A 24,726-nucleotide genomic window follows, 5' to 3' on the forward strand; every position below is an offset into this window, starting at 1 on the left:
CTCCTTGTCTATATATGCCAGAGGAAATAATCTGAGAGTGCTTACATTAATGGTGTTTGTGTGAGTGATGACAAAGCCATAGAAAAGTAGACATCTGATAAACATCCTGTGTTCTTTTACTGCACACAGTATTTATTTGAGGAGGTCATGTTACATGTTACATGCAACTCTTATATTAGTCTCACTGGGCAGAGTGAGTGGTGCTTGCTGGTGTGGCGAGCTGCGAATGTAAACGTGGATTTGGGACACGCACAAAAATAGACTTGCTAAGTTTAAATCTCTCTAACAAAGTAGATGACCTCAGCACAAGTTTGCTTTATTGCCTACAGGATAAAAGTGACAAACTGAAGAGGAGGTGCAGAAAAACAAGTGCATCATGCAATGTGTTGCTTTAAATTAGCAACAGTCTGCTCTGAACCTGTAAAAATGTATGCACATTTGGTCAAGACACTTAAAACGTTGCACAGAGCTGCCACATGGTGTTCAACCAGCGGCACCGCACTTCTGAAGTTAGAGAGGAAAAAACAACCACAGCAGCTGCTCACTAACTTCACACATGAAACATAGAATATATATGGTGGTGTGCACTAAAAAAAAAAAAATACTTTGAACTGCTGGTGTGCTGCTGTGTTTTAACATAGATCTCACTTACTAAGAATGCTGGTGTGATGTCTTGCTGACAAAAATAGCCATCATGTCGAACTAGAGTTAAGCCACAACCTCCGAGCTCAATGTGTTTATAGCAACTACCGATATATTTTTCAACTCGTTTACAAAGTATCTGGATTTAAAACATATCCATCTATAGAGAAAGTATAAATCTTCATAGAAATTCATATTTTTTTACCCTTTTTTTGGGGATAGAAAACAGAAACTGCAGCTCTGGATAACAAGTTTCCATCTCTCTTGCAATTAGTCTAGAGAAATATAAATCTGCTCGGATGTGGTTATCCCTTGATCTCGATGAGCTTAAGTTAAAGGCTGGGAAACAACAAAATCCCAGCACAGCTGACATGTGTTGCCGTGGAGAGAAAGGTTGTTAATTTTCCAGTTCATCTTAGAGAAAAGGGAACTTATAGGGGCCTGAACCAAGACATTACACAGGAATAATAACACAGGAATATAACAAGCCATTTATTAATTTTCCTGGAAGAAACATGTCAACGAAGGCCAGCTCAAAGTTTAGTCACACAATGGCATTTTATGTGTGTGGAAGGCCTAACTCCGCTGGTGTTCCAAACGTCTTCACAACTCTCACTCCGGCCAGTGTACCCTCACAGAAGCACAGTCTAGCCTGGATGAGTCTACATCGTTTAGGCAGGGCTGATTATACCAAATGAAGTTTGTTTTCTTTATTAATAAAGTCCTGTTTTTTTGGCCTGATATTAAAAAAAAAAAAAGAAAAACAAGTCCATTAAAAAGGACACAATTAATTTGAAAATTAGAAAAAATAAGACTGATCACACAGACAGTCTGAATTTATGAAAAAAAGATGAAGACAGCTACTTTTGCTTCTTGCCACAGAGCACAATAAGTGGCAAAATCCCGCTGGTTTGGCTGCAACACTAGACAATGGATTGGTAGTTGAGCTCCACCAGAATTCAGTCTTTAATGATCCTGTGGTCAAACAGTGACTGTAAATCAGTTTATGCCTGGATGATGCTCTTGGCACTGAAGGCCATGTAGTAGAACAGGATACCAATCAGGGCAGCTACCACCTCAGTTGACACCCATGGGCCGCTCCATGCACCCTGCAGTAGGGATATTGGATGAGAAAAGAAGAAAAAAAAAGAAAACATTCAGAGGCCTGGTGACAAGTGAGCAGATATCAACAAACCTACTGTCATATTAGAGTTCATATGGCAATATAAACAGTGACCAATCAGAGTAGGTTTTCCTTTTTTCCCTTGAATGATGAAGTTCTTAAATAAGCAGACAATCTTATTTATTTGTAACTGGGAAAAAAAAAAGATTTTTTTACCAAAATGTCAGAAGAAAAAAGAAAAGAAGAAAAAACTAGTCAATTTTTCATTTCAATGATTTGGTTTGATGAGAATAAACATAACATACTGCTGCATAACCTCATCCATCCATTCCTAAGCTACAAGTGAATAACAGAGTAACGCTGATGCAGTGAGAGCTTTGTTTAATACGAATGTAGGGATTCTAGTAATGAATCAAACACCTTCGGGTATTCCAGTAAGACTCTTGCACTAGCCGATCCCTTGTTTAACACCCAGAGCAGCTAAAAGCTTTGTCTCTAAACAATAGTGTCACTTATCCTGATGCACCAGATGGTCCATTTCACAGAACTTTCTGAGAACTGTTCAGTAGCAGCTGTACAGAAAAGCAGGCACTTTGCAGGAGATTAGATGAAGCACCCATCTATCAACTTCACAAGCAAACTTCAAAAGCCAATCAGATGAATCAAGCAGAGCAGTCAATGAATATGTGCCACTATTGTTGCTTGTCACCTAAAACACACCCATGCTTAACACTAATTGATCTGAACAGTTGCTCATCATGGCGCCTTATATGGTGGATTCTATTGCGATCGTGATCTTAGGAATCTCACAAACATCCAGCTGCTTTGCATGTTATTCGTCACTACAGTAACACAATAAAATGCATTTGTAGGGAGGGTAATGAAGCCTTGAAAAGTTATTAATTTAAGTGGAACATTCAGTTTGATGTTCAGACTTTTTGTTTTATAAAAGAATAACTGAAGTAAAAAAAAAAAAGGAGACATTTGGCTCTTCATCTACCAAAGTGGTCGTGCATGTTAAGGTTTGTGAAATCATGTGCGGAAAATATCTATAACGGTCTGATGAAAAACTAGAAACTGCTAAAATATCACGAGCGCACCAGGAATGAGACTGCACCCTGTCTGTGGGAGACTCACCCTGTGGTCAATGTTGACAGAGAAGAGAGGCTGAATGGCATTTACGTCTTCATTGTTTCTCTGGGCCTGAAACATATGAGATGCAGATATGTTGTTCAGATTAAAATCCCGTTATTCACGAAGGAAAGAAAGCAAGAAAGAAAGAAAGAAAGAAAGAAAGATCCAGAAGGTCTAAACCTACAACTAAGTATCAAACACTAACCTTACGCAGGGCGCTGTAGGACTCCTCGTCGAAGAATTTGACCTGATATGTTCCAGAGCTGGCCTGTTTGTGAGGAAGACTCCAGGATACCTGAAAGAGAAAGGCTTTATGGCTGACATACACTCAAAATCGAGAAGAAAATCCAGGGGTCAAAACTGAGTTTAACAACCAGACAAGCATTTTACTTTTAAGCTTAAAAAAAATAATATGGCAGCTGAATGTCAAGCTCAAACCTTGAAAGGGCTTATATCTGACAAGCTTAGTTTCAAAGTACACTCACTTTGAAACCCATAGTCCTTTATCTATTATTTCTCTACTTTCATGTTAGTCAGGTCACTGCTTTTGCTGTCCTCAATGCCATTCTGCATTTTCACTGATGACTTTCTGCTAGTAAAATCAGACCTCAGTAAATGACAGTTCTCCATCAGCTACGTTTCTGTGCTCTGCTCTCAAAAGCTGGAGCGCTACTATGTCCAGAATCTACAGCAGGTAGTTAACTGGTTTGTGTCCTGCAACACCAAGCTAACTAAGGCTGCAGAACAAAGCAAGGATTACTGTTGGCTGCAGGAAAAAAAAAAGTTAAAATGAGGAGTCAATCAGCAGCAGGATGAGACACTCTGTAAATGGCTTCTGGCCACTGAAAACAACGGAAGGATGAAGCTGCAGTTCTCAATGACAGCAGAAAAAAACTATGGATTCCTGTAAAAGATCAAAGAAATCCTTGTAATCCAAGTAAGTCAAATATTACTTGTTTTTGAGAGTATGACCACTTAGATATGCAGTTGAATGCTCAATTCAATGAGGCATCGTAGCCATCAGTGTCATTAACTCAAGTGATCCAGCACCAACCAACCAATTTTCCAGCACTACTGAGTAAGATACAGAGAGAAAGTTCTTTAAGCAGTGGCTGCATGTGATCCCATACCTGATATTTGCCAACATCCTGACCTCTGGTCACAGGGAACTGTCTTCCATTGACATCAGCATACAAAGTCACACTCTGTAGAGGCAGAAGCAATTATCAATGAGTTGATCGCTCGGTGGCATTAATTACCGCTTCTACTTTGTGTCTGATGCGTTGTGCAGTTACCTGTGCTCCGTTGGCACAAGCCAGACTCAGTTCAACGATGAAAACGGACTCGGACGAGATGACGGCGTCAGACGTGGTGTAGGCCGACGGAGTGATGACAGGGTCTGTGCAGCCCTCTCCTGTCACCACAAAATACAGACCTGAGCTTAACTAAATTCTGAGACACACATTCATCAACTGAACAGTATTAATAAATAGTACACAGTTCACATAGGGTTTAAAGACCAGGAGAGATGACATTATGTACTGAGTACTAGCTAAGGCTGATTAGCATTAAGGGATAATTAACCTTAGAAAATCTCCCTCCCCTGTTCTCTGCACACCTACCCGAGCAGGCGGCCACCAACAGCGTAAGAAATGCAGCTATCCGGATCATCATGGTGTCTAAGAGATTCTGTATTTTCCCTGAGGTTCAGCTGAGGAACTATTCTGCTTCTATCACGCTGACTGAACGAAGGAAGTCCACCTCAGCTCACCGCTGCGCCACGTCTGCGCTTGCGCTCCAATGACGTTGACAGTAGCGCCGCTTAGGACTCTGGGAAAATGCAGTGTAGACACGTCATCTGAAGAGAAACTGAGAAAAAGGCTTTAAAAAGTCAGCGAATGCGAAATAAGTTATACACTGTGGTAGATAGCATATTTTAAAGCGTTCTGTTGAATAAAACACCTTTTAAGAAACGCATTATAATGGCTTTAGCAAACATCAAATTAACACAGAGCATATTTTTTTAAAAAGCACTCTTGGGATTGTTAATTACAATAGTAACCAATAATGTATCCATACCATTTCGGTGCTTTTGTGCTAAGGGTATTTACTGTGTATGCCACTGGCTGAATGAAATATTTACACCAATGTTATTATTGCCCGTGAAAGCGATCGTAAACATCTGTTGGCAACGGTAATATTTTCTTTTTGAGTTTGTGAAACCATTTGTGATCTGTGACCTTGAACTTCTTACTCTATTGTCATGATAGACAAGTCTCTCAAAAGCTTGAAAGTTTTTGTTGTTTTAACTATGGATATAGAAACAAAAAACAAAATGAACAATGTCCATTCTGTCCCGAGTGTGTAACAGCTGTTCCCCCTTCCCAAACAGGCCTTCGGAAAGGGTCATGGGAATGTGACTCTCCCGCAGTCATGAGTTTAGTGGCTCATTTAAGACCTACGACTCTATTGGGTGTAGAACCAGAACTATACAAGACATCTCCAAAAAATTACCGTGAATGTGTCCAGTATTATGGGCTGTTTTCACACATGAACGATGGATAATTAAGCCTGTATTTTGCATTCCTGCATGTAATAATTTCAAATAATGTCCAGATATTATGTGGGGCTTTTGAAAAACCAAGTGAACCAGTTTTCCAGATTGTGTTTACATTTGTTAAAGTTATGTTATCACAAGTTTTTTTTTTTATGGGACTGTGTTCAGTTCTAGGGTAAACTGAGGGGGAGGCAAGTCTTCAGTTTGAGGGCCCAAGAACATGTGATTCTCTTTTTAAAAAAATGGTGGAATTTTCCCCTCAAGGTACTGCTCCAAATGAAGTAGTTTAATCATCTTAGAGATTCCTCATAAATGAGGGCAAAATTGAACAAGAGACTGACAGGTTTTGCACATTGGTGCAGAATTCAAAGTATTATATCAGACCTCTGTTGTAAACATAAGCTGGAGAGCAAAGCGTTTGCTTTACATTCCAATCATTATTTATATTTTGTGTTGTGAAAGAAAGCATGACATTACAAATACATGTGGAAAATAATGGTAGGCTTTATCCCATAAGTTGGTAGAGTTCATACTGATCTGACAGGCTGGAGAGCTTTGACATCCAGGTGGAGTAGAGCTGCTGCTCAAAAAAGAGTCAGTTGAGGAGCTTCAGGCATTCAGGGCAGCGGTGGACCAAGTTCTTAGATCCTTTACTTAAACAGAAGTACCAATAATGAAATGTAAAAATAACTATTGCAAGTAAACACCCTTCATGAGCATTCTCATGTAAAAGTATATAAGTATTAATTTGAATTAAATTTAAATTAATTGTATGACATCACAAAATACCAGCACATCAGTATGTAAACAGCATGCTACAAAGTTTAAATACAGGAGACAGAAAGGTAAGAAAAAGCTGAGCATACACACCATCCTGCCAAAGAATAAACTTTAAATCATTAGTTTTGGAATGGCAAACAAAGTTAAGAGATTAATCCAATAGAAAGGCTGCAGAAGGACTTGTAGCCCACCAACATCCAGAGCTTAAGCGGTTTTGTATGGCGGGATGGCTGAAATTCCTCCAAGCCAATAAGCAAGACTGATCAAAAGTTATCTGAGAGGGTTAGTTGCAGTTAATGCTGTAGAAAGGAGTCACAGTGGTTTAAAAAAAAAAAAAAAGATTAATTTAGCTGCAGTTCATGGTAGAGCAGGTTATCCAATAATCACAACGTTGATAGTGTAATGGCATTTATCAACATCTTGTCCAAGGATGCTGAAGCCCAAGTTCACGCGCTAACAGGTGTTCACACCTTAAACAGCAGCTCCTCTGCCACTTGTGTGGGTTGGTAAATATTTTTAAAAAGCATTTTGTATAACCTGGCAAAGTTTAAAAGGTGTTGTATATGTGCACATTTGCTTGTACCCATTTAATATAAATCAGAGATAATAAACTGATTATTTATTATACATGTTCATACAAACCAAAGTGTGAAACAAGTTTAAAACAAGTGAAATTACATATGTTCTTACAGACACAGTATCCAATTTAAAAAACAAAACAGTTTTGCATGTCCTCGTTTAGAGACATTACATGAAGAATTTGTGCTCTTCTGTGTGTAATAAGTAAAAAGCAAAAGGGAAATACAGTGTAAATACAAAAGCTGAACATAGATACAAAGTTGCATAACCATATTTAGCTGTACACAAAACACATTTGTGCATTTTATGTAATTCACAGTTTCTAAATCTCACCGTTTGCAGTCACCGCAGGGACTCATTGTTCAAAACATGACTAAAAGCATCTATACTGTGAGAATTACTCAAGGAAATAATGCAAACCATTCACAGGAGCCCCAGAGAAGGGTCTATGGGTCAGTGATTTCAGTTTTCTAGAAATAGATGTGCTGAAAGCTGCTGTCAGAGCCTGTCACACTATACCTCAGTTTTCATTAGCATCATTTCACTCCATCTCTTTTCATTTTAGCACCGAAGCCAGTCCTCAGTCCAGTGGATCTGCAGCTCTAAAAAGCCCAGTTCATCTCCCCTTTCGTCCCTCTCGCTTCCCCTTTTTTTGGGGAGCTTGGGCAGAAGGTGCAGAGACAGTGGAGGAGGGATCTTGCTGCGTTTGCCGGAAGAGAAGCTCTCTGAAGACAGAGTCCATTTGGCGACAGACCTCCTTGAATACAAGATAAAAACGATAAGAGAGTGTGGTAAAAGAAAGCTGTCTCAGTTCTCCGTACTTCCCCGCCTTTGAACTACACTTTGTTAAAGCTACAGTATTAGTCATATATTAAAGTTTATATCCAAGCAATTCTAATAAAGACTGTCTTTATAAAATGTCCATCTACTTTGAATGTCATCAGCAGCATCTACTGATGCTGTTAAGATCCACTAAGCTACAGATTAATTCCTTTTGAGGTGCCTGGTTGTGAGAAGTCTCTGGCTAGTTGATATTTTTTCTAATATACAACAGTACATCAATGAGGAACACTGTTCTTAAGTATTGCAGAGAATTTGGCCAAAAGCATGCATGTTAAAAGTTCAAAAGACTTGGACTCTTCATTAGTGATTTGAATTTTGCCTTAGCAGAAAATGTTCAAACCGAGACCCATTATTTACCTAATACAATGATAAAATACTTTTTAATATAAAAAAAGACTCAATTCTATGCCAACCCATGTTAAAATGGACCCTTTTTACAACAAATATAATTTAAGAAATGGTAAACACGACAGACCTTGTCTACTTGAACAACTAAGTCCTCAGAGGATGAGTGTTGTTGAAATCTGTGTGCAGAAAAGAGATCAGAGTACGGTCAATGCCCTCTTTTTCCTTAAAATGTTCTGAGAACTGAAACCACCAAACCAAAATACAAAAGTCCTGTAAATAAACTAGCACGCTGGTAAATAGAGCAACATTTTTTTTTTTTTTAAATTGATGTTTGGATTAGGTTTAAAAAATGTGATCATTTGCATGTACTAACCTTTGTATTAAAACCCTTATTTATATCCCTGTTTATTTCTTTAGGCTTAAGAAAAAAAAAAAAAACATTTACCAGTTTCCTTTGTCTTTATTAATTAATTTTTACAATATGCAAATAAGGGAGCCGTTTTTCAAATTGTGTCATGGGATCATCAGCTTTTCCCCCACTGGTTAGCTGACCCATTGGCTATACAAGCTAGCAGCCCTCATTTGTGGCCTCTGACGGAGAAGTGCATGGTTTAAACCCCATGACACTTTTAAAAACTGCTCCTTCATAATGACAGCAGAAATACAAAAATGTCAACGGGGAGACATAAATAAGCTTGGGGACAAAACATGGAGGGAAATGATAGATTTAAAATTATCAAATAAATGGAAATGTAAAACAATATATAGACATAAACAGATAACAGAAAATACTACATAAAATAAGAGAAATTAACATGTATAGATAAAAAAAAGTAGTAATTAAAGTGGGCTATTGATATTAAGGTAAATATTAATTAGAAATGTTAACCATTGTAATCACAGAAAATAAAAATAAAAAAGATTTTACTATTTTGGGATTGATAATTATTCAGTATCATTCAGTTTAATACCTAAATGTGTTTATAATACTTTCAGTGCATATATTAGCATATTAATTCATCAAGCCATTTATATGCTTGCTAAACTATATGTGAAAACATTTGGTCTAGTAAGTTTCAAGCCTCAATACAAATCAGTCCGCGTTGTTACTTACTCTCTGCGCACATTAGAAGGAGAATGAATTCTCCTTGGCTTGCATTGTGGCCCAACCGGAATCTGAAGCGATAACTTTCCAGCTGTGGTAATTGCGCCTCCTGCTGGTCCAGCTGTTATCCTGCTCTGCTCTATGGAGCTACTGCTGTTGGCCCGGGGCCGTTCTGCCTTTGTCTGTGTATGTGAGGTAGATACACCTGCGCCATTGTCAGCCGAGGAGCCCGTATCGAAATCTGTGGCAAAGCACATGTCTTGCTTATCCAACAAAGATGGCATCAATTTATGGTTTTGAAGTCGGCCAAAGTAAGCAAATAAACTTACCATCTTTGCTACAGGGATACTCTGCTTCCATCTCTCCTTCCTCATAAATGGGCTCACTGAAAAATAAAACACTCAGACTCATTCCACTATAAATTTATTCCAGATGTTATCCATATTCTTTTGTATGCAATTTAAATTATATTTTATCGTACCAGTCATCCTGTTCAAGTGTCATGCACTTCTCATACACTGGTCCTTGAATTTCACTCTGACCGGGAAAGATGCTTTCATGCTGAAGGATGATGCTCTTCACCAGGGCGTTGATCTGAGGCTGCAGGGTGACAACATCATCATCCTGAGCCCCTCTTACCAGGCTGGGACCAAAACACACAGCCAAATTGTAAGGCTGCATCATGTTCTCGTCACTATACTGAGACACACTGGATGGCAGGAAGCATTGAGGACAATGAGAGAGAGAGAGACAAAAAGAAAAGACAGAGACATACGATAAAATAAGAAATACATTTTATCCCTCTCCATTTTAGCATCCAGCTCATGTGATTTATAGTAGTACTGAGAAATGTGGACACCCCTTGTTAAAATTCCTGTTAATAACATTCTTTTTTTAATTTCCTGCACAGTTAAGAGTCTTTCAGTTCTCTTTTGTGGTTTGTTCTTCCTGTTTGAGCATTCTAGATGTGTGATATTTTTGGGTTGTCTGGCATTCACAGCTATTTTATGATTTAGTCTTATTTATTCCCCTCCCCCCCCCCCCCAAATGATATTAAGGTAAGAGAAGGCCAAACTTTTTGCTCACACCTCTTAAAGTGGTCCTTTTCAGATCCAGATGTACTTTTAAGTTTGTTATCCCATTTTGATCGACCCCTTTGCAGGTTTTTAACTAAATCCATTCTTTCCTTTACCATCATAATCTTCCCCATGACATTAGCTTTGTCACAAAGCTAAAGCATATTTGATCAAACCCTGTGCTTAACACTGGAGAATGTGTTCTGCGAGACATAGCTTTGTTCAATGTGCTTGATGCAAGAAAGGTTTTCTGTGCAGATCCTATTTGTGCAGAAGGAGCCTCACAAAGTAGAACGATGCACCAACACTGAGTAACTTGCAAAAATCTTAAGGTTGTCCTTTTGTTCTGTGGCTTCTCTAGCAACCCTACAAAGCAGTTCTCTTGGAACTTCTGCTTCGTCCTCAAAACCAAAAGTTGATGCCCACCGTTACTGTTAACTGTCATTTCTAAACTACAGTACATACAGCTGACCAAATGTGATTTGCCATTGTCTTACAGCTTCCTCTTGATTGTTGGGATAAGATTTAAAAAGGTCACCAAAAATGTGCAAACTTTTTTTTTTTTTTTTTTTTAAAACAAAGAAAATTATTCTCATTGTTTTAACTGACCAACTTCATTGTATTTACAAAATTGAACAAAGCTAAGGACACACTTAAAAATAAAAAAAATATATACAAGCTACGATGGAGTATTAGGGCCACATTTAAAAAAACATTTTTTTAATAAGTTACTAGAATAAAGTCTTAAATATTCTATCAGTGAGCAGAACCATTTAACGTGTAGCCTATAGCATTACATTAACCTCATATGCTAATTTTTGCCTTTTCCGTTTTAAGTAGAACAACCTCGTAATTAATTCCCCCCAAAAGTTTATTTATTTATATATTTTTTTTTAAATGTGGCCCTAATACTTTGTTTGGAAGGATTCTAAAATCAGCAGATTAAACGGTGATAGATGAGGGTGTCGGGATTCGACACCTAAAAAAAAAAAGGAGCATCTTTGAAAAGGTTTAATCTTTCCAGGAAAGAACGGGTCATGGCTCACCGACTTGGCCAAACTTCGAGAATTAGCAATAAGTTTTGAAATAATGTTTCACAGTGCAAAAAAAAAAAAAAAATAATATTAAATAAAATTTTCATTTTATCCACATCAGTGTATAATGGACAAGCAAAGAAATTAGTGTTGGACTCAACGCTGTGTCCCAAAATATAATCTGAAGCTGCATTAATCAAAGGAGGAGGCCATAGATTAACTCTGCTCAGTAACCCTGCAGAGTTCTCTGGGCAAAAGCACGTCTAAAGTGAGCAGAAGGACAGTGGACACGTGTTCTGATATCAGAGGAATATACATTTCAGCTGCTTTTTGGAAAAAAAAAATCTACTTCTATATGTCAAAGATGAGAAAGACGTCCAGGCAGTTACAGGTGAGAGATGCAAAAGCCAGAGAGTGCATCATAATCTATGGCATGGATCATTGCCACTAGTTGTAGTACTCACTGATGAAGGAATGCAAAGAGGTATCTCATAACAACAATGGTGGGCTCAGGGTAGGAGGAGACAATCATCTTGAGCTGAGCTGCCCTCTCTGCGTCATTCTTTATCTCTGAGAAAAGACAAAAAAAAAAAAAAAAAGAAAAAAGGATAAGCTGCTGCTATGCATCGTCAGCCACGATCTTCACATCCACGTAACCACACTTACGAGCTTGCTCCAGGAGCTGACTGGTGCTGTCGATGGGAAAGAGCGGATTCTCCAGAACTCGAAAGTAGAGCTTCAACACTCCAGCCACAGAGTCCAAATCATACCTCCCCTCTGCCAGGGGATCTTCACCTGCAAGCAAAGCCAATGGTACACTGCCCCACATTATTAATGCTCCATTGTGAGCAGAACTATAAGAAAAAGTTATCCAAGCAGATACACGGCTCTACCTTGCTCAAATGCATCCCTCAGGTTATTGACCTCCATCTGAGATCCTGGCACTCTAAAAATCCCTTCATGGTGGAGACCTGGTGGGCAGACAATTTTTTTCCAATTCTTCATGCCTTAAGTTGAGAACTTTTACAATCAAAAATATTTAATTTAGTTGCACTCTAACATTTTATGCCATTATGGCTTAAGTTCTTATTATGAATAATTGGGCTATGTGCTAGTTATCTCAAATATATCTACTGTAAGCGATAGCAGGTTTTTATTCTGAACGCAGGGGGCTCGAGGTTAAAACCATATTTTCAGGATCAGAACAAAGATTATGATCCTGCTGGTCTATATCCTCAGTCTTACATACTCACCATTGAGGTTGATAAACCGTATGCAGCTTTCCACAACAACTGGAATTTCCTGTCCTGATGCCTTGATACAAAAAAAAAAAAAAAAGAAAATAATTTTTCTAGCCAATACTACAAAAGTGGCAAAAATGTCTTGAATATACAACAACGATGAAGTGCTGAACGCCAAACTGGTTTGATCAGGATGGATGCTACCTGTATGAACGACAACATGTCGCCACTGAAAAGTTTGTGGTTGTGCATCAAATTGGTGCTTGACTGATTCTTTCGAATACGTGAAGACCTCCCAGTGTGTCTGCATAATGTACCAGAACACAGAGACATTGTAAACCCATTTTAAGTGAGGTGTACTTTTTGATAGCACACAGCATTACAGCGCTATGATAAATATGCTTTTTTAACTCTTCAATAGTGCTTTAAAACAATGAAGGTCATACCTAGGCTGATGCCCATTTGCTGCTTCAGCTAGAAAGAAATGAAGATATTTAATAAACATGACGGAGAAACAACCTGTCAGACATGAGAAAGACATCCAATTATTTAGCAGGTTGTAAAAAAATAACAAAAAACAAGGTAGTGAAAAATAATACACCAAAGCAGATAAACTGTTTTTAAGTGACTCTTTGTGACAGCAGTGAATTTGTGTGATTAGTGTTACCTTTCTCTACTGCCACTTTGAGCAGGTCATGTTTGGCTTGGAGTTTAGATATCAATGAGCTACCGACAAGGTATTCTTTAACTCTCTGTAAAACAAATCAAATGTGAGATAAAGTCATTATCGCGCTGTCACTACAATGAGTGAAGATGACAACATGTATCATAGAATTGCCGGAGGAGGTTATTCATTGTGATCCATCACTCTAAAAACTGACTCACAGTGAAATAGACGTTTTCGACTTCTTGGAGGTTAGCCCTGCGGCGAGCTACACTGGGCTTGACTGTCAGATTCTCTGTGCTGCCCTCCTGAGACAGACCGCAAGCACTGCCGAGTTCCAGATCATCGTCACCAATGCCCTCAAGCAGTGAACACTGGGCAACCGACATGCTTTTACTACCCTGTATGATAGGAGATAAAAGGATGCAACGCTCAGGAGTACTGATGACTCAGATGTATGTACTGACTTGAAAATAAGTAGAAACTGTCACGTCATAAAAAAACACTAAAAAAGTATATGCCTATATTTCTAGATAGTTTGATATTTACAGTGGTAATTTTATGCTTCTGGGTTTTTTCTTGTCATTTGTGTGCCACAGCATTTAGTGTTTGTGAAAGGTCTGCAATTCTTTTCAATAGAAACGCTGCTTCTTAACATTGTAAAACTTGCAGCTCAGGCTTTTCTTCCACTACATAATCAAATCATTGTGAAAAATGTTTGCATAATACCGGCCCAGTGGGTAGTTTGGCACATCTCAAACAATGAGAAGCTGCCTTGCACTCACATTTTGGATCAATCAGCTGACCAGTCAGTACAGACTGGAGATCCATTCAAATAGTCGATGTTGGGTTTTTTTGGTCTTTTCTGAACATTCCTAAGCCAGTGAAATGACCCAGAAATATAAGTAGCAAACCTAATAGGAGCCGTTAGAGTCTTAGTCTAAATACTAACGAAAGGAGCTCCAATGGTAGCTCCTTCATTTTCTCCTTTAGCATAGCAAACTCTGGACCGTCTTTACAATTTCTCTCCATCACATTTTCTAGTGAGGTCATGGGAAAGAAAGAGCATAGGATGATAAGAGGAACATTTGACTAAACATACTCAAGGCCTCGTTTCACAAAAGAAAGGATTTCAGACAGAAGGCAACAAAAGGTTCTGCCATAATATGTAATACAAGAAAATTATTTATCTTTAACATTAATTCACAAACTCTACGAGGACATATGGTAACATGGTGCTGAGGATTGTGCAATGCGGTTTACCTCTTCTGTTTCCTGGCTGACTACTTTCAGTCGGGTTTGTATCTGTCTGAAACGGGTCTCCAGCTCACACCTCATCTCACACTCCGCACTGACCTCAGTGACCTGAGGGACACAAAGACCTCTGAAGCTGTGCTACTTATATTATTTAGAACAGTAGATTAAACACTCAAAATACACACCCGGTCCCCTTCATGAGGCTGATAGGGGAACCGAAGAGGCATGGAGAAGGTGTTGTAGTGGTCCTGCAGAAGAGTGTCTCTGTCTTGACTCTGATCCAGTCCAGATACGGCCTTCTGGAGCTGCTGCAGACCCGCGTTCAAGTTCTGCTGGGCCTGCCACCGTCTGGACAGGTAGGCCTGCATCACCCGCCCCAAAGAGAGGTGGTACCCAATGTCTGCACACTGAGAGAGAAAATAGAATTTCAAATGTCACACATTTATGTGAAATTCATCAATTTTTGTTGAAAGTAAAAGGGAGAAAAACAAGGGTGGAAACTGATACACTTACGTCTATGAGAGTAGAAATGTCTTGAAGGTAGTACTTATTCATGGAGGAGTTGGCTGCAGCTAGGTTTAGGAGGTATTCGTTTCGGGCCTTGCTGCACTTCAGGTATATCTCTTCGACTTTAGCGTGTCTCTATAACATAAATGTTGTAAGCAAGAACTCAGAGCCATATAATGTATGTGCTTATACACAATTAGACAACTTATTTATATTTACTTTTTCTATCAACCTCTCCAGTTTCTTAGCAGCACTCTGCTTCTGTTTTTCCTCCTGTTTTTCTGCCTCCCTCAGCTTCCCCTCTGCACCCACATAGTCTGAGTGGTACTGGTAGTACGTACGCCATGCCTGCGCGCACACACACACACACACACACAGAAATGCTCTTTTTTTCATGTTTAGGAAGTGAAAGATGTTTTGGGAGGTTGGTTTTTCACTTACAGTCTGTAGCTCTGTGGTAACCTTGAGAAGTCCATCTTGTAGCTGAGTACAGATGTCTTTACTCTGGAAACAGTGTAGAGACAAAATATCACAGATGGCACAACACACAGGGAACACAGTGAGCCTTAACAGAGCCAATGTCAAGTCAGTTGCATTGAGGAGATACAGACTTGTCCCAAATATATAAGCATTAGGTTTGCTGCAGGAGGGTTTTAATAGTACCTTCTTAGCAAGGCGTTGTGTATAATCCAGACAGTGTGTGAGTGGCTGGATAAGAAAGTTAGTGCAACTCTCACTAAGTCCATTGTGGTCCCTACTTTCCTGACGGGTCTGGGACAGCAATGCCACCCAGACTTGGGACACAGAGTGAGTGCTGGGCTCCTTCCTGAGAACAGGAAGATACAAATAAAAAGGTTTGTCAGTTTGCACCCTCTAGTGAGTGGTGATTTGAGATAGCTAATTTCATACATAATTTGCAGTACTACCATTACCTTTTTATCTTCGAAGTAAACCTTTCAGCAAGTTTTTCCAGTGACCGGGCGTACTCGCTTTCAATCTCACCCCGTCGACGCAGGTAATCTGTCAAGTCTTGCAGCTGTTGGGTCTTCTGCTCAAGTTGCAAGTCCAACACCTTTAGTTGGTCTACAAGCTGGGAACGCACCTCTGAAAGATTAAGAGGACGGGGCGAAAGATTAACAAGGCAAGGCAAAAAAACAAAACAAAACCAGTGAATAGAGTGTGACTCATTCTGAGAGCCTTGCTGCGGGGGCGAGAAACGGTTTTTACAAGGTCTTTCACAAACACACGTGTTGATGTGTCTGAACTGAACAGGGTATGATAAAATAAGTAGCTCAGTGGTACAAATAAGTTACTTTACCTTTAATTTGGGTGTCATAGTCCACCATACCCACTCTCTCCTTCCTGAGCTTGACATGAGAAGTCATTGTTGCGCCAACAGGGTGAAATTCTGTGCGAAGTAAATTAATACTTCTGCATCACCACAGAAAAAAAAACAGAAACAGAACATATCAACTGCCTATCCTATAGAAGATTTGTGTGATTCATGTGCATACAAACAGCTCTAGTTGCTTTGCTGGGCAAAGTCTGCTAACACAAGTAAGTCAAGGACTGTGACCCCTTTGCAACACCTTGCACACCTCTTCACAAACTTTTGTACTTCAACCTCCACCAACCACACCAACTTCCTCCTGCACAGAAAGAATGAAAAAGGGCATGCTCATCTTACTATAACACATCTCCTCAAACTGGTCACCCTTCCGCTGTGCCGTCCTGAGCAGCAGACAACTAGAAAAGCAGTTGGCATGTGTTGCCTGCTGCACCCCTCACTGCAGGATTGCATTAGGTGCAAAAATAGCTCTCACAACATCTTGGCTACCCTAAAAATAGGCTGAACCAGAAGGCATATAACTCTGTGGGGATGTTTGCTCAGAAGACAACAGGTGGGTTTGCCTATGACGCTCAAGTTTATTGATGCACTCAAAGCATATATTGCATTTCTAACAAAGCAACAAAACCAGCAGCTTTTGACTGCTAGAGTAGGTATGCTGCTATATAAATGACTGAATATGTGCAAGAAAATTGTACTCCAGTTTTGGCTGAACTTATAGGGGATGTTAGACTGAGATTTACTGTTTGATATAATGAAAAAAATAATAGATATCTGTGAACAAGCATCTGGGACCTTTGGTTTTATTGGCTGCTGTTTTTTATTTTTTCTGCTTTCACAAGAATGAAACAGAAACAAGACAGAGGAGTGAGTTATTTAAAATCAATTATGATTTCACATATTTTGCAAAACAACTTAGAGAATGAGCTCTGCAAGATTTTCTGTATCAGAGCATTGTTTGATGAACATCAGAAAGAGGAAGCGAGAGAGTGATGGATTATGACCTTTTGTAACATTAATCACCAACATTTTCTCTTTACCCCTTTACTTCCCTTTCTCTCCCCCCCCCCCCCCCACACACACACACACAAGCCAAACATCAGTCATCAGCATTCTCTTCAACTGAAATGTGCACTCTTTGCTTTTTCAGTTGAGACATTTGCCAGCTGACCTGCTAAAATGACTGGTGCATTTCAGCACAGCCAAAACTCGCTGTTCAGAGGAAAAAGCCTCATTTTATTTTTCTCATCCTTTCTCTATGTGATCAGCACTGAATCACCACCTCTTGTCATCACAAACTGCTGCATTATTTCATTCATGCTACATTTAATCCTTTTAAAGCTATAGCTTATGCTTGTTATCCTACTTGTTTTACAAGAGCCAACAGAGAGATAGACAGTTGTAAATGATTGAGGAACAGGCAATAAAAACAAGTGAAATAGTCAAGTAGAGAGGTTGTTAAAAGCATAACAGCGTGTACTTCACATGATTTTTTAAAAAAAACAAAAACAAAAAAAACAAACATGTATGAGATATAAACTGCTCATCCTGCTTTGCCCAGACAAAGATGACAAAAAAAGTTTCATATATCCAGAAGAAAAAAAAAAAGATTACCTTATGAGTAGCTGCGTGGACTAGCCTCTTCCCCCAAATTGAAGCCACTAAATAATGCCGGTTACTAGAACAGTAAGCTCTAAAGTGTTTCGCCTCCCCCTCACATTGGACATGGATGGATGTGGGTGGAGTGGAACTCATCTCTCCGACTCTTTCTCTCACATACACACTCGCTGTTCAGTTGCTCTCTCTTTCTCACCCCTCATCTCACTTATCATGCAGTTTGAGGCATCAGTGTGTGATTGTGCAAGTGTGACAAGCGAAAAAAGAGTACAGTCCTTCCTCTCTTTCTGTTTCATGCCTCCTCTTGAACACCACATCAGGTTTTCAGCCCAATCATACACCAGCTGTTTCCACTGATTAGTGCCTCCTCGCTGGTTATTTGGAAGTCAGAGTGAAATCAGCTGCTTTAGAATTGAGTTGAGGAAAGAAAAGAAAAAGAGAAAAACAAAATGTTTTGCGTATTCTTGACATAAGAGAGACGTCAGTGTCAGAAAATCACTCATGCCAGTGAAATAAGTCGCAGTGAAATCAGCAGTTTTGTTTTCTCTCACACCAAGCTTGAAAGTATTATGTTCCATGAAGGTGTTAAAATGATCTATTTGTTTAAAACAACCTGAAGAGTCTATGTGCTTAATTTGCTCTTATCTACCATGTAGCACTCTTACACCGCTCCTTCCTTCCTCAATTTCAAAGCTGTTGCAATCACACTTAAATTCCACTTAACTGACATATTTTGGCCACTTTTATGAAGGACTAATTTTGAGTACTTATTTGTGGTTTGATCATTTGTATTTCAGGACAGGACAGAGACTGTTATGGGAATTCATTGCAGATAGTAAATGGCCTAATTAATTCAAATTTGGGTTGAGTATTCATTTCCCTCATAATAAATCTGCATACACTATGATGGCATACTTTTTCTTTTAGGGATACTTTTACTCCCAAAGGACGGTTTAAGTGGCTCGTGCACTGCTGAATCTAATATTCAGAGTATTTTCATATAAATAAATACAAAATTAGTCAGTACTGTATAATTAAAATTGGGTGTTCATTTCTGAATACACTTGAGTTTTATCATTATTAAGCATTGATAGTAATTAAACGCTTTACTTTGGTTTCCTTTGTCCATAAAACAGTCTCTCTGACAGTATGTTTTTTGTGATGTTGAAACTGTTAGTAGCCTTTGGGATTTCTGACATTCATTGACATGTTCTTTGTCTTTTTTTTTAAAATACACAATCAGCTTTAAGCAGTAAAACTGTTAGAGGTTCTAATTTAATCAAACAGGTGACAATAACTGTGTCAACTGTCTTATCTAATATAATGTTAATGTATTTTAGTTTATAAAAGCCATTTCTGTTGTTCAGTAAATGGAGACATACCAAATACAAAAGGTATACCAAAGATATTATTTGTAATAACTTTGCTTTATAACAGAGCCCAAACTGAAAAGTAACAGGTTGTCTTTCAACTCTGTAAATATCAGAGTTCTGGTTATGACGGGGTCAAGCAAACAAAAACATTTCGACCAGTTATTTGTTTTTGTTTAATTTCGATAGCACATCGGTTCATATCCAAGCCTCAATGTTCATCACAGCAGAAAAAAAAAAAAAAGGTTTAAGAAAATACGGAGATGAAAATTGTTGTAGCGCCCTTTATGCACAGATAGCCAGTCAAAAACAGAACAGAGTTAAAAAAAGAAGGTGAGGATGCTTTAAAAAAGGTCTGGAACTGCAGTGTCATTGTGAATCAGAAGAAGAATCTTTAACGTCTGTGCTCTCTGTTGCCTCGCTGACTTCACTAAGCTCCTTGCTCTCTCCTCCGCTGTCCCTCTCGCTTTCTCTCTCATGGTCGCCAGAACCCGAAGGTGCCTCTTGACCCGACACACGTACGCCAGGTTTCCTCAACTGTAGGTAAAAGTACAGAGAGACAAAAAAAAGAATATGGATCTGCTCTACTGAGAACCACTAAAAAGAGAACCATTCAAATATGAATCAAAACCACCTCATCAGCCATGTGGGCCAGATCCCTCTTCATAGCGTAGGCATCCTCCCCATCTGCGTAATATTTTGGCTCTACTTCACTAATCCTGTGAAGAAATAAGACAACACTTCAGTTAATGACACGTCACACTTAAATCTTCAACTTCAATGTGAAATTTAGCTTTTTCTAACTTTTAACTTTCTGCAAAAGCTGAAAACCCAAAATAAACCTTTTTGGACCTGCACAAAATACCTCATTTGAAATTCAGACTTTCTCTCAATTATTCATCTAAATCACAGCGTGATATCTGCCAAATGGCTAGTTTGGCACACAAAGAATGAACAACTACCTCAATCGAAGCAGACTGAGCCTTCTAGGAGGAGTTCCGCGAAGAAACTGAATCTAAAGCAGACCATCGCAGACACAGAAGATGGCAAGAGATGCTGCATCATGTAGTTAGGGAAACACTGTGGCCTTTTTTTCCTTTTTAACACAAAAGCACGTAAACCTAGAACCCCATCCCCTTTCACACAAAGTCCCAACACCATTCTGGCCTAAACATACTTCTGAGGGTGATCTTCTCAGGGGGCTTCGTAAACACACATCTACTTGACTTAGTCTCAGGAATAAATGAGTGGGCTCAGACTCAGCATTCAGAATTTAAACAAGATATGGGAGTTTTTAAACAGACGATCGTGAAGCGAGCATAGCCCACTTTTTTGTTGACTTTAGTCACTGTAGGAACCTTTTGCAGTTCCTATAACCTTTTCAGGAATAGGGCCGTTTTTTTGCTCATTCGGACATACAGGAACTAGGGACCACGGCCCTCAGTTCCTAGAACCATTTTAGCTCCTTCTCCGAGACAGGGTCTTTTCTGGGTTCCATAGGAACACATATGACGTAGGTGTTTGGTGGCTGGTAGCTACGCCCCTTGTCTGAAATATTTACTCATACGACACGGACACAACAGCGCATGTTTAATAAGTTAAACATGAACGTCGTCTCCTTTGTCTGCGGCGCTCTGCTCTCCTTCTTTCCTTCATGAAACGAAGAAGTATCGCCTGCTGCTCGATTCTTCGTCTCCTGACTCTCGCCGTGTGCTCTTCCAGCCTCGATCTTAGACACCTAATGTGATCGTCCATGATTAATATCACCGTCATGCAGACCATAAACACGGAGGCCTCCTCGCTCTACATGTTAGCTTCTTGGTGGTGTTGTTTTGTTTTCTTCTCTCCTTACTTTTCGCGGGTTTTGTTGTTGAGTGTGGCGCTACAGTAACACGTCACTGTCGCAGACGGTTGAGTCACATCAGTCCCGAAAAAGGTCCCCGACTCATGTGCGAATGCAAAATGAAACAGTTCCCCTGGGGAAGGGCGGTTCTTGTAACTAAATTCGAGGTGGACAGTTCTTAGAACTGCGTTCTTAGAACGTCTCTGTCCGAATGTGGCTATGCGTCATGCCAAATTGAGCCTGCATGCAGCCGGCGGACGACCGCTCGGGCAGAAGCCACAGACATTGAAATGACTACTACCCAAGTCACAGGCATAAATACCATATATATCACAACTAATGCAACTGCATAGGACAGTTATAGAGGTGTAGATATAGGCGTATTGATCTATACAGCAGCATCCCCACAGCAGACAGCACAACATAAAGTGACAAAAAGTAAAGTGGAGGTTTCAGAAGACAGCTAGAAAAGTGTTAAAAAATTTTTTAAAAACCTCGGTCCTGTCAGCTGAATCGTGTGAATGTAACAGACGACTCTGCACAGTAGAAAGTCAGAGGAGAGCAACTGTAGTAAGTTTCACTTTTGCTTTGGCCTTGGTACAGACAGCTGAGTGTTCACCAACTCTAAACGGCATCAAGCACTGTCAGTGAGTATCATTTTATCTGAGGTTGTTCCCCCGACACCAATTTTGTCACAGCTGCTGCTTTCATTTCTTATTTTCTTATAAATGCATAACACAATAAGGCCCATTTTTAAAGTTGCCCCCCCACTCGCCACATAGGCTTTAGTATGAAGTTAATGGTAAAACTTTGTCACTGAGCTTCAGCTGGCTAACAGGCCGTCATCAGTGTGCACAAAGGATCAAACAAAGTAGGTTATCTGTATGAGCATAAACACAAACAATTTAGAATAGAACAGTTTGCTCTCATCACTGTTAGCGAAAAATCCTAAGCCAAGTTCACCATAATGCTCTTTTTGACACAACAGTGACAGCACAATTCAAATCTTATCAGTAATCGGATACTAAAGACAGGCACATACCTAAATATCATCCACAACCTAAAAATAGTTGTGAACCTCTTGATTTAGTTGTCCAAGTCTACTCTGAAACTTCTGAAAGTCAATACTAAGGTCACCAATAATATACTTGCATCACATTTTTAAACAAGCAAAATCAGAGAAGTCCGAGAGGAAAGAAAAACTTACTGGAACTTTAGTGTGTTTGAGTACAGGTGCAGAGCTGCCCGGTTGCTGCAGTGGGGAGAAGAAATACATGTAAGAGTCTTAAAAACAGGAGTGCTGTCAACATGCAGTCAGAGAATAATAATCCTAATAATACATTTTATTTATGGGTGCCTTTCACAACACTCAAAGTCACCATACAAACACAGTGCACAAATAAAGAACAAGTAAAACATAAAAAACAAGAACAAGATCTGCATAAAATCAAGCAAACAGCAGAAGTGAGGATGGTATGGTAAAACAGAGAAGGCTTGGTGAAAGAAATGGGTTTTGAGCTGTGCATCCCCACTGAGGATAAGTGGAAAGAAGGTGTAGTGAGGAGCATGGAAAAGGAAGATCAGAGAGTCCTGGAGGGAGTGTAGATGTGAAGGAGATCAGAGAGGTACAGAGGTGCGAGGTTATGAAGAGCCTTGAAGGTGAGAAGAAGAATCTTGTAATCTATGCTGTGTTTGATGGGTAGTCAGTGCAGCTCTTGAAGAACAGGAGTGATGGGATTTATGGAGGAGGTACTGCTGAATTCTGGACCAGTTGGAGTTTATGAAGAAGCTTGAGAGGTAGACCAGAAAGGAGATAATTGTAGAAGTCGAGACGATAGGTGACGAGGGCATTGACTAAGATGGCGGTACTGTGGGGAGTAAGAGACGGGCGGAGACGGTGGATGTTACGCAGGTGAAAATATGCTGATTGAGTGAGGTTGTTGATGTGAGCTTCAAAGCATAGAGTACTGTCAAGGATGACACCCAGGCCCTTAAATTTGGGGGAGGGAGGGACAGTGGAATGAGCACGTCTAGGAAATAGGGAGCCATGCAATGTTTTATCTACACAAAACAAACATCACAGCAGGAAAATAACAAGGCAAAGTACCTTTTCCGAACGTGAAGTGAGACATATTTAGCATTGAAGTTCTCTATCATGGCTCGGCTGGCCTGGTCCATGAGTTTCTGAGCCAGACCCAGACGTCTGTGGGATCGCTTCACCGCCTGGATTCCACACAGAGGGTTAGAGGCAGATTTCTCAAGAGACATGCATATATAAAATGGTGCGTCTTGTTTAAACATACCAGTGATGTGATATGTCCATGAGGTACATCATCTGGGTCCTCCTCCCTAAAAAGAACACGAAACGGTTATTTAGTAAATGATGATGATCAACTGATAGAAGTCGTACATGTAGTCACAGGTACTCACATCTTTGCCAGCACATAACCCACAATTTTTCCATTTTCGTCCTCAGCAATATATGAGAGCTGAAACAATGGAGACGGACACTGTAAGCATTTACAACCCAGGAGCAGAGCCATTAGCAGTCAGGAGAAAAGGGGAACACTGTCAATCACCTGAGGCCAGGACAGCCCGTGGTAGAAGTAGTATTTCATCTGATAGTTTTCTGGAAGACACAGCAGGTTACAATGCTGCATGTTCATAAGGTCTTCCGGCTGAAAAAGAAAAAAAGGGCGTCAAAAAGACGTATGGCATGATGCTAAACCAGTGTTACCTGGTCAGCTAAAATGCACGGTGCAGTGCTCAGCGTTAGCTTAGCTATACTCGTAGCTAAACAGCGTGGTTGACGAGAGGATTCCAGCACACTTACCCGCGCGTTTCGTATGTTCATGTTGCTAGTCGGCTTCTTATTGAGTCTGGGAAACAAAGCTGAATTATACTGCTCCTATCAAACTAATCATAATAATCACACAATAGGACTGAAATATCTTATCACGCTAGCTAACTGAGTGGTCTTGCTAGCATAGGAAGGAGGAGGGAATGCGCATGTCACAAAAACATTTCCGGTACACTTCACAATAAAGGTAACTTTTTCATACATCGATTTTATTTTGGTAAATTCTTGTGCGTCAACAAAGTGGTGTGAGTCCTCCGCCCACACGAGTGCATAGGTATAACTGTTGAGTGCTGCGTCTTTTGTTTCTTTGTTCTCTACTACCTTAGTATAGACATCGCATATCTTATTTCCCCACATTTTTATGCCAGTTGTAGTCTATATTTGAATGTCATATTTGAGTTTTTTCATAAATCCCACAATTATTTTAAGGTATAAAACCATCAAACAGGTTTTACTCCAAACGTCAAGCTAAATGGGTAGTTTAAAAGCTATTATAAGCCGGAAAAGTAACAAATATGTCAAAGAGAAGAAACAAAAGTGACGGTAACAGTGGGTGAGGGGAGCTCCATAGATTAGGACTGAGTCTTTTTCTTCTTCTTCATCATCAAACAGATAATCTCAAGACACCACTGATTTATTTAAGAGGGCTTGATCAGTTACTGGGATCAGTTGCTTGTCAGTGAGTATCAGTTTAGACTGTCTTCACATCGGGCCAGTTTTCCTTCACAAGGTTGTGGTCAAACAAACAGCGACATAGTTTACACAGAAAAATCAGGCTTTTGACATTTGAATTATACA

The 24,726-nt window shown here is 39.6% G+C and overlaps 3 protein-coding genes across 4 annotated transcripts; all 3 read right to left on the bottom strand.

Moving 5' to 3' along the window:
* Positions 1–1,121: 1,121 nt before the first annotated feature.
* Positions 1,122–4,701, bottom strand: ssr4 (signal sequence receptor, delta). The gene is made up of 6 exons (XM_072367088.1): positions 4,522–4,701; positions 4,195–4,313; positions 4,030–4,104; positions 3,105–3,194; positions 2,903–2,968; positions 1,122–1,751 (listed from the first exon to the last, which is right to left on the bottom strand). Exons 1-6 carry the CDS (start codon positions 4,571–4,573, stop codon positions 1,647–1,649), a joined length of 507 nt encoding a protein of 168 aa, XP_072223189.1. The 5' UTR covers positions 4,574–4,701; the 3' UTR covers positions 1,122–1,646.
* Positions 4,702–6,971: 2,270 nt separating this feature from the next.
* arhgap4a (Rho GTPase activating protein 4a) lies at positions 6,972–17,926 on the bottom strand. Of its 2 annotated transcripts, none has more exons than XM_072367452.1 (22): positions 17,853–17,926; positions 16,209–16,321; positions 15,823–15,994; positions 15,554–15,716; positions 15,332–15,394; positions 15,110–15,238; positions 14,897–15,025; positions 14,569–14,790; positions 14,390–14,491; positions 13,348–13,527; positions 13,130–13,214; positions 12,909–12,936; positions 12,667–12,766; positions 12,475–12,535; positions 12,115–12,192; positions 11,888–12,016; positions 11,686–11,791; positions 9,593–9,820; positions 9,441–9,496; positions 9,121–9,352; positions 8,134–8,182; positions 6,972–7,572 (listed from the first exon to the last, which is right to left on the bottom strand). In XM_072367452.1, exons 2-22 carry the CDS (start codon positions 16,273–16,275, stop codon positions 7,432–7,434), a joined length of 2,520 nt encoding a protein of 839 aa, XP_072223553.1. In that variant the 5' UTR covers positions 16,276–16,321; positions 17,853–17,926; the 3' UTR covers positions 6,972–7,431. The 2 variants fall into 2 exon arrangements, with proteins under 2 accessions (XP_072223553.1, XP_072223554.1); XM_072367453.1 differs by having other exon boundaries at positions 16,209–16,298; positions 17,853–17,923.
* A 1,569-nt stretch (positions 17,927–19,495) lies between these two features.
* On the bottom strand, positions 19,496–24,089 carry naa10 (N-alpha-acetyltransferase 10, NatA catalytic subuni). Its single transcript, XM_072367427.1, has 8 exons — positions 23,902–24,089; positions 23,648–23,746; positions 23,499–23,557; positions 23,372–23,417; positions 23,176–23,291; positions 22,276–22,320; positions 19,860–19,944; positions 19,496–19,762 (listed from the first exon to the last, which is right to left on the bottom strand). The coding sequence occupies exons 1-8, from the start codon at positions 23,920–23,922 to the stop codon at positions 19,595–19,597; spliced, it is 639 nt and encodes a 212-aa protein (XP_072223528.1). The 5' UTR covers positions 23,923–24,089; the 3' UTR covers positions 19,496–19,594.
* Between the last annotated feature and the right edge of the window lie 637 nt (positions 24,090–24,726).

This window comes from Leuresthes tenuis, unplaced genomic scaffold, assembly GCF_036924035.1.
Source record: "Leuresthes tenuis unplaced genomic scaffold, fLeuTen1.0.hap1 SCAF_16, whole genome shotgun sequence".
NCBI classification, from domain to species: Eukaryota; Metazoa; Chordata; class Actinopteri; order Atheriniformes; family Atherinopsidae; genus Leuresthes; species Leuresthes tenuis.